Source organism: Humulus lupulus, chromosome 2 (assembly GCF_963169125.1).
Source record: "Humulus lupulus chromosome 2, drHumLupu1.1, whole genome shotgun sequence".
NCBI lineage: Eukaryota > Viridiplantae > Streptophyta > Magnoliopsida > Rosales > Cannabaceae > Humulus > Humulus lupulus.
Genome location: NC_084794.1, coordinates 281336380 through 281345281, shown reverse-complemented (window position 1 = coordinate 281345281; position 8902 = coordinate 281336380). Strand labels below are relative to the sequence as shown.

At 28.1% G+C, this 8902-nt stretch overlaps 1 protein-coding gene across 1 annotated transcript; it reads left to right on the top strand.

The window, feature by feature from the left end:
• Window positions 1-678: 678 nt before the first annotated feature.
• Window positions 679-2310, top strand: LOC133819538 (diacylglycerol O-acyltransferase 3-1). Its single transcript, XM_062252810.1, has 2 exons — window positions 679-1156; window positions 1421-2310. The coding sequence occupies exons 1-2, from the start codon at window positions 800-802 to the stop codon at window positions 2129-2131; spliced, it is 1068 nt and encodes a 355-aa protein (XP_062108794.1). The 5' UTR covers window positions 679-799; the 3' UTR covers window positions 2132-2310.
• The last annotated feature ends 6592 nt before the right edge of the window (window positions 2311-8902 follow it).

Sequence of the window (8902 nt, the reverse complement as noted above, 5' to 3'; positions counted from 1 at the left end):
AATCTTTTTTAAACATTTTAAGAAATTGTTTTGTACATTTAATTTATTTTAAGTGACTTTATAATGAAATTTTATTTCAATACGTAAAATAATATTTAGAGAATAATTTCAAATAAATAATTTTTTTATTATTATCTTCTTAAAATTGAACAAAAATTAGCTCAATGAAGTATTTTGTACATATGGTTAAAATACAAAAGAATAATTTTAATTATTGAAAGTTTGTTTTCTTTAAATGTTTAATAAATCACCATTTACCAAAAAAAAAAATCATTACTTTTTTGTGGCAAATATTATTGCAAGTTGACACTATAAAGATAAGTTTTTTTTTTTGTTTTTTGACAAATATAAGTAGTATTTGAATAAAAAAAATGGTTTAAATCATAAAAATATTTTTTTGAATTAGAAAAATAAAATTAATTGATGTTGTCCATATGGATTTACACGTGGCGCCACTTGGATATGCATCAACACCACAGATATGATCCGACGACGCAGATTGAGGCAATTCGCGTGGAATCTTAAGAAAAAGTGTGGGAAACTGATAACGGTCACGTTCCCTCCAGCTCTCAACAAAAGCGAGTTCCACGTCATCACAAACCACTGATGAACCAACCAAAATAAGCCACGTGGTGAAGCGGTTAAAATATGATTGCTTCCAAGTTCCTTCTTCTCCCACAAAAGAAGAAAAACCCTTCTGATACTTGAATTTGGAACGGAGCAGAATTCATTGTCCACCGACCTCCACACCTAACCAAACTCCAATTCTTTCCATTTCCTAGGGTTTCAAGCAGCAATAATGGAGGTTTCCGGGTTCCTTTCTCGACGCGTTTCCTGCTTTCCCGGTGTTGCTGTCACCGCCGCTCAATCTTCCAAGCCGTCGATTCGGGTTCCGGATCATCGAGATTCTGGGGTTTCGTTCGGACTCAGAAGCACTCCCTCGACTGTAAAGACTGGGTTTCGCGATTTGGGTCATTTGGAGTATTATTCTAAAGTTCCAATAAGGTGTGGTGGAAAGAAGAAGAAGGACAAGGAAAAGGATAAGACTTATGGTGTCCGTACCATTGAGAAGAAATTGACCTTGCTTGAGGCGTTATCCATGTCCAACAACTTAAACGCTGATATGGATCATCAAGTTCATAACAACATGATTTCGGTATGATTATCTATATGTGTATCTAATCTTTTCTTGCTGTAAAATATTGACCTTTTATGTCCAGTTTTGCTATACTGTTCAATTTCAGATTTTTATTGTATACAGTCTTAATTAATTAAGTCTATTTATTGATGATTTATATAATTCAGATATAGAATGATGTATGTTTGATTATAGTTCAGATTATCAGTGGAACACCTTATTTGGCTTTAGATTGAAGTAATTGCTTAGAGGCTGATGATGATTTTAATGCTCAATTTGTAGGAAGCTGCAAATGAATTGCTTACCCAACTTGAACAGCTAAGAGCAGAGGAGAAGGAGTTGAAGATGAAGAGAAAACAATTGAAGGCCAAGCTAAAAGCTGAACGAATGGCAAGCATGATGCATTGTGAATCATCATCATCATCCTCCTCATCTGAATCAAGTGACAGCGAATGCGATGAGGTGGTTGACATGAAACAACTGAGAAGTGAACCTATTTCTCAGCCACTCCAAGAAGATAATGGCTTGCCACCAATACCTGAAGACTCAGTGAAACTGTTGTTATCCCTTCCGAGTTCAGTAACTACAAGCTCAACTGATGCATTGATTCGCAAAGGCGAAAGTGAACTTGGCAAGCCAAGTATTAGTAGCTATGGCAGTAGCAGTATTGGGCATGTTAATGGAGGAGGTTTGTGTAATAAGAAGGTGGTGGAGGTGTGCATGGGGAACAAGTGCAAGAAGTCAGGAAGTGTGGCTCTGGTGGAAGAATTCGAGAGAGTGATGGGTGCAGAGGGAGCTGTTGTGGGGTGCAAGTGCATGGGAAAATGCAAAGCTGGTCCCAATGTTAGAGTTCTCAATAGGGTAGCTGATGAATCTGTTAGAACTGTAGCTAATCCTCTCTGTATTGGAGTTGGTTTGGAGGATGTGAATCATATCGTGGCTAATTTGTTTAGAGAAGATACTAAAGATATGGGGTTGGCTGCAGCAGTTTAGAGTTTAGAATCAGAGGGGAGGCTTTCTTTTTTTGGCTTTTGGCTATCTCTTTGAATATAAGATGAAGTTGTATAATTATACTTTAGGTATTGTGAATAGACAGCAGATATTTCCTTCAATTCTGTAAGTTTATAAAACTACACAGTGATACAACATATATATATATATTTATTTATTTATTCAGCAAACTTCTGCTTTTATCACAACATGCCAACTTTAGTACATGATAGTTTGATTTAATGCCAAAAAGAAATAATTGGAACTTAAAATTTTAGATCTACTGTGCCTTCACATCTTCATCGATCTCAGATTTAATACGAATAGTTACTTCAAAATCTTTTATATCATAACACTAACTCGGATAATTGAGCAACTAAGAAACCAACCCATTTTTTTTTTAATTTGAGGCATTAATTGTAGGTCATATATGTGTTAATTTTAATTTTCAGAATAACTTGACCTAACAGTGTGTTGAATATTCATTATGCATAATACTGCTGTTAGACTACATTAGACCAAGAAAAAAACTAGTGATCGAAAAAGAAAAAGACGATTTTGTTTTTTCTCAGCAACTAAACATTACCAAATTAAAAGCTAGGTTTTAAAAGCTAGGGTTTAATGGGGAAGGAAACGGTAAAATAAATCAGATTTTTTTTGTTATAAAAAAACAAATTTTAAAATAGATATTTAATTTATTTTTATTAGATTTTTATTTTATCTTATATTTTAAAAAAATCAATTTTAAAATAGATATTTACTTTATCTTATTTTTTCAAATAGATTAAGATATTTATATTCTAATCTAATAAAGTATTCTATACTATATATATAACACTATATATTTTTTTCTTTCTAATTTCTGACTTACAATTTCAACATGGATCCTGATATTGAGAGTCTTTTATATGAACCAATTCAAGTAAGTGTAGTTTCTTTTTCTTTTTCTTTTCTCTTTTTGAAAAAAATTATACATACCTTATTATGATGATAATTGGAACTTAATGCATGTGCATATATAGTTTGTTTCAGCAAAATTTTAGATCTACTATGGCTTCACATCATCGATCTCAGATTTAATATGAATAGTTACTTCAAAATCTTTCAAATCTACCGATCAGCCAATGCTATAATTAGCAACTGAGAAGCTAACCTTTTTTTTTTTTTTTTAATTTGAGGCATTAATTGTAGGTCATATATGTTTTAATTTTAATTTTTAGAATAACTTGATCTAACACTGTCCATTGAATATTCATAATTTTGTGGTATGTTTGTGACTTCTTCTATATTGCTTGATTGATTTATATTTTCTCCATTGCTGAGAAAATGACATTTAAAAGATTTAGACATTATAATTTCTTCAATAATGAATCAAGATTGGCTAATCATTTGGATTATGCAACTCTGAATAAAACAATAGCAAAAGATGGCGTAATGTGAGTCCATGTAAATAGATGATTTTCAAGTAATATTTTTAATAAATTGATACACTAAAAATATAAAGCATCTATTCATATTTTAATCATTTATATATAAATATAAATATTTTGCATGTGTTTTTCTTTTCTTAATTAATTATTAAATAGAATATATCACACATTTATATATAAATTATATAATTATCAATGTATCGTGTAACATGTTTGATAAATTTACTAACTACATAAAATGTTTAAATTTATAATATTTTTGATACATTTATTAATCACATCATAATAATATATGAGATATTATACTAACAAAATCTATCACCTATTTAGTTATTGGTTATAACTAACAAATATTATCAATCCCATCTAAAAGAGATAATTATTCTCTCAACATTATCAACCCTAAACCATGCTGGATTTAATTTTAATATAATTGTATTGTATGAGTAAACTAAAATCTAAAATCTGAAACACATTCCTTCAGTACGTATATATATTTCTACACACATCATAATCACATTTCTTTTTTAACTATCATCATTTTTATTTTATTTTTTATCACTATTATTATTATAATAATACAATGAAATATTTTCTCTATCCAAATAAAATTATTGTGTAAATTAAGGACGTCCATTCTTTTTTTTTCTTCAAATTATAATAAATTTAAGTGCAATAAGAAAATAATAACAATAATACAAAAACTGATTAATCTCCCAACCTAATAAATTGTGACTTTTTTAATTAGGTAATTAATATAGCATTGTGTCCTCTGTAAACCACTCCAATAAGATTTTGGAATCTGCAGTTCATTATATATTTTTTTGGCTACGCAATTAATAAATGGAAATTAGACCAAGAAAAAAACTAGTGAAAAAAGAAAAAAAGACGATTTTGTTTTTTGCAAATTAAAAGCTAGGGTTTAATGGAGAAGGAAACGGTCAAATAGATCAAAATTTTCAACAAAAAAAAAACAAATTTTAAATAGATATTTAATTTATTTCTATTAGATTTTTACTTTATCTTATATTTTAAAAAACAAATTTTAAAATTGATATTTACTTTATCTTATTTTTTAAAATAGATTACGATATTTATAATTCTAATCTAACCAGAATTCTAAACTATATATATAAGATTCCATATATTTATATTCTGATCTAATAAGGTATTCTAAACTATATATATATATAAAAAAAAGACTCCATATTTTTTTTTCCTTTCTTATTTCCAACTTATAATTTCAACATGGATCCTGATATTGAGAGTCTTTTATTAGAACCAATTCAAGTAAGTGTAGTTTCATTTCTTTTTCTTTTCTTTTCTTTTCTTTTTTTTAAAATTTTTTTTTACATACCTTATTATGATGATAATTTTACTATAGTAAAGAATAATATCCTATTAAACCCAATAAATTATAATTAATAAAGTAGTAAAGAATAATATCCTATTAAACCCAATAAATTATAATTAATAAAGTAAGTCTAAAATAACAAAACATTCTTGACCAATTAATATTTTCTTTCTCAATTTAATTTTACAAATAGAAAATAATACAAATTCCTTATTTATTTTTATCACACGTAGGAATTTATGGACGAAATTTTAAAAACTACATTTGGTCGTACCATGCCAATTAACGAGGATCAAAGTGAAGGACAGCCACCAGTAGTACTGAAAAGATCAAGGTACATAACTATACCTATACAGACCACTTGTGCTATGTATTACTATTATTCAATATACAAGTATACATATATATATATAAAAATTAATAATATACTTTTTTTTTAACATGTTATGTTGCTTTTGTGTTTCTAGGGAACAAATGACTAACGAGAATGAAAGTGTGGAGATCAAATCCAAAAAAATGAAGGAAGGTGGCCCAATAAGTTGTAAATGCAAAAAGTCACAATGCTTGAACAAGTAAGCAATAATCATAGTTTGCGCATATATAATAATAATTAATTTTATTTTTGGATAGGAGAACAATCTTATTTATACATAGTTTTCTAGAAAGGAAAGTTGGAATAAAAAAATATTCATATAATTTATATTTCTTTTAAATTAATTAATTTATATATATTTTTTATTTTTTCAGTTACTGCAATTGTTTTCGGTTTGGAAACAATTGTGAAGAATCTTGTATATGTGAGGATTGCATGAATACATTGAAGGCACAAGAGAAAATTGAAGTTCGCAATTCACATGCGTTTGAATCAAAAGTCATTACCATAATAGATTCATCCACTAATATGGTAATGACTCTAAAATTTGTATTTACACTTGATAGGCCGTTGATACAAAGACTTTATATTTTTCTCCTTTTACTTTATGAAATTACTTAAAACAAGTGATTAAGCTAATATGTGTTTATATGCAGGTAATAAAGAAGCACAAAATTGGATGCAATTGCAGAAAATCAAAGTGCTTAAAAGGGTACTGCCCTTGTTATAAGGTGAAGAAATAAATTAATAATTCATTACATTAATTATCATAAGCTAAAATAATATTACATAATACTATTATATATATTAATGAAACACAATTTCTCTAAATTCATTATGATTTGATATATATACTTTGTCTATTTAATTTCTTTTTCAAGGAGGAAGTTGGTTGTTCCGAAGAATGCCATTGTGACAATTGTGAGAACACTTTTGGAGCAAAACCATCAACAACAAGAACAGGTTAGAGATCAATAATTCTAGCTCAATATATAACTTAGAGATTAATATATATGCAATACTTGACTGATCAATATATGTTATGCCATAACATAACAGAGGCAACAGGAACAAGTACAGAACTAAATAATATTTCTAAGCTTCCCACACTTGTTGGTACAGCTCCATCATCTAGTACTACTCAATGTTATGATTATGTGGGATCGAGTTTTTTTGCAATGAGTGATGATCAGCCGCAATCACAGCCACAACCCCAAATTTCATCATTTACTACTGAAGGTAGTTATGGTTATTATGTGGGATCAACAAGTTCAAGAACAGGAGATAATATTTTTATAATAAGTGGTGATCAGCCACAGCCACAACCACAACCACAAATTCCATTATTCACTACTCAAAATAGTTATGGTTATTACGTGGGATCAATAGGTTCAAGATCAATAGGTTCAAGACCAGAGAATTTTTATACAGTAATTGATGATCAGCCACAACCACAGCCACAACAGATTAGTACAGCGCCATCATTCACTACTCAAAGTAGCTATGGTTATATGGGATCAAGTTCTGGACTTGGGCAACATTTTTATGATCAATCACAACCACTGGGCGAACCCAGTTAAGCACTAGCTGAGTTAAATTTGGCATAATTTTTAACATGTGTCAAATTTGATATACTTTTTGAAATACCATTAGAGTTACATTTTTTGTAAGATGTGCTAATTAAATATAGCATTACACCAACTTTTTAATACATGAGAAATTGTCTTATATATAAATATATATATATATATTGCTTTTGTGTTTCGAGGAAAAGTATTTGAATGGGTTAGTGATCATAATGCATATTTTATTTTTGGATATTGTAATCAATTTCATACATACATAATCTATGTACTACGACTTGTTCTAAAATTGCATTTCCGTTTACTCTTTTTTTTTTTAAAAAAATAAAACAAAAATTGTACATGTTTGATGTAGAAGAGAAATTAATTTATATATTTGTTTTTCCAGTCAATGTCAGAAAATAATTATAATACAAAAACTGATTAATCTCTCAAACTAATAAATTGTGACTGTAGGAGGTTGGACACGTTTTTAATTAGGTAATTAATTAATGATAATAAGACTAACATGTCTAGTGCAAAATTTCCCACTTCTCCGCTGACCATCCATGTTTTTTTATTTTATTATTATTGTTTGTGAAATTGTGCTGTAAAAAACTAGAAATAAAAACCTTCAAAATTATTATTATTATTATTTGTGATTGCAATGTGTCAATATTGTTTTGTTTAAACTTGAATCGTTTACAATATTTTAATGTAACATTCTTTCTTACACATACACATTTTTCTGCCTTATAAAATGGGGGAAAAGACAAAGAATAAAGGTTTCTCAAAGACCTTAACTTAAGAGATGATGATATTTTGTTTATTTTGTAAAAGCTAATATATTCTATTTAAAATATTCGACTATATTAGGTTTTTTAAATAATTATCTTACTTATTAGTTATTACATTTTTATCATTAAAGTTTTTTTTTAGGATTTTTTTTCTTAGCACATTCATGTTCTAACTTATGAAGAATACTTTTTTTTGTTAGTATATGAATGAGTTAATTACTAAGAAATTAAAAGTGTAAGAACTTTGAATATAATTCAAGGATCTACAAGTTCAAATATTCTTATATATACTTATTTTTCTTGTTTGTCTTGTTTTAAGGATGACGAGTGCTACACTTGGTATGAAAAAAAAAAGATAAATGTGATTTGTTTTTTCAACTAACCATATAATTTGTAATATGTAACCTTCAAAATTAACTATATAATTTGTAAACAAAAATGCATCATTTTTCTATTTTCACCGATTATTTCTTTTCTCCTCGCCTCTTTTTTTTTTTAAAATACAACCCCATAAAATTAAAAAAAATCTTTTCACGCCCTGTTAAATTAAATTAGTAGTTATTATAAATTAAACTAACTAAAATTTTAATTACAGTAATCATATCAGCATATACTAAGTGAAGTAGTCCACTCATTCCTCACGCACAATTTGAGTTTGATCTCATCCATTATATATATAGTTTTGTCATGACACTACAAAATACAAGTCAATATCAAACTATACATTAGTAGTTTCTTGATAATTGAAAATTGAAAATATAAAGATATGTTAAGCTTACATGCTTCGAAAGATATTCTTTTGGGTTTTTCTCCAAAGTTAAATCTCTCATTAGCCGCATAACATAAAAATCACACATGGTATCATTAGGTTGTTGAGGACCCTCCATATATATATATTACATAATTTATTATAATTAATCAATGAATTATACAAAATAAATTAAATGAATAAGTTTCACGTTCAGTTTAAAGCATCATACTTGAATTGGAAACCAAGTGATGCCCCCGACCTTCCTTCTCGGATTATTAAAAGCATTGTGGATTCCAAAGGCACTAAAAAAATAAATGAATTTTCAATTAGATAATGCACTTAAAAATCCAAATGCATTGTGTTACAAAGTTGAAATAAAAACTAACATTTTGACTACATTCACAGCATCTTCTCTTGGATCGCTACCAGTTGGATTGAAAAAATTGAGCAGAGTTTCCCCTATTTCTACATACTATCCATAATTTTACATATCACAACAAGTGTAAC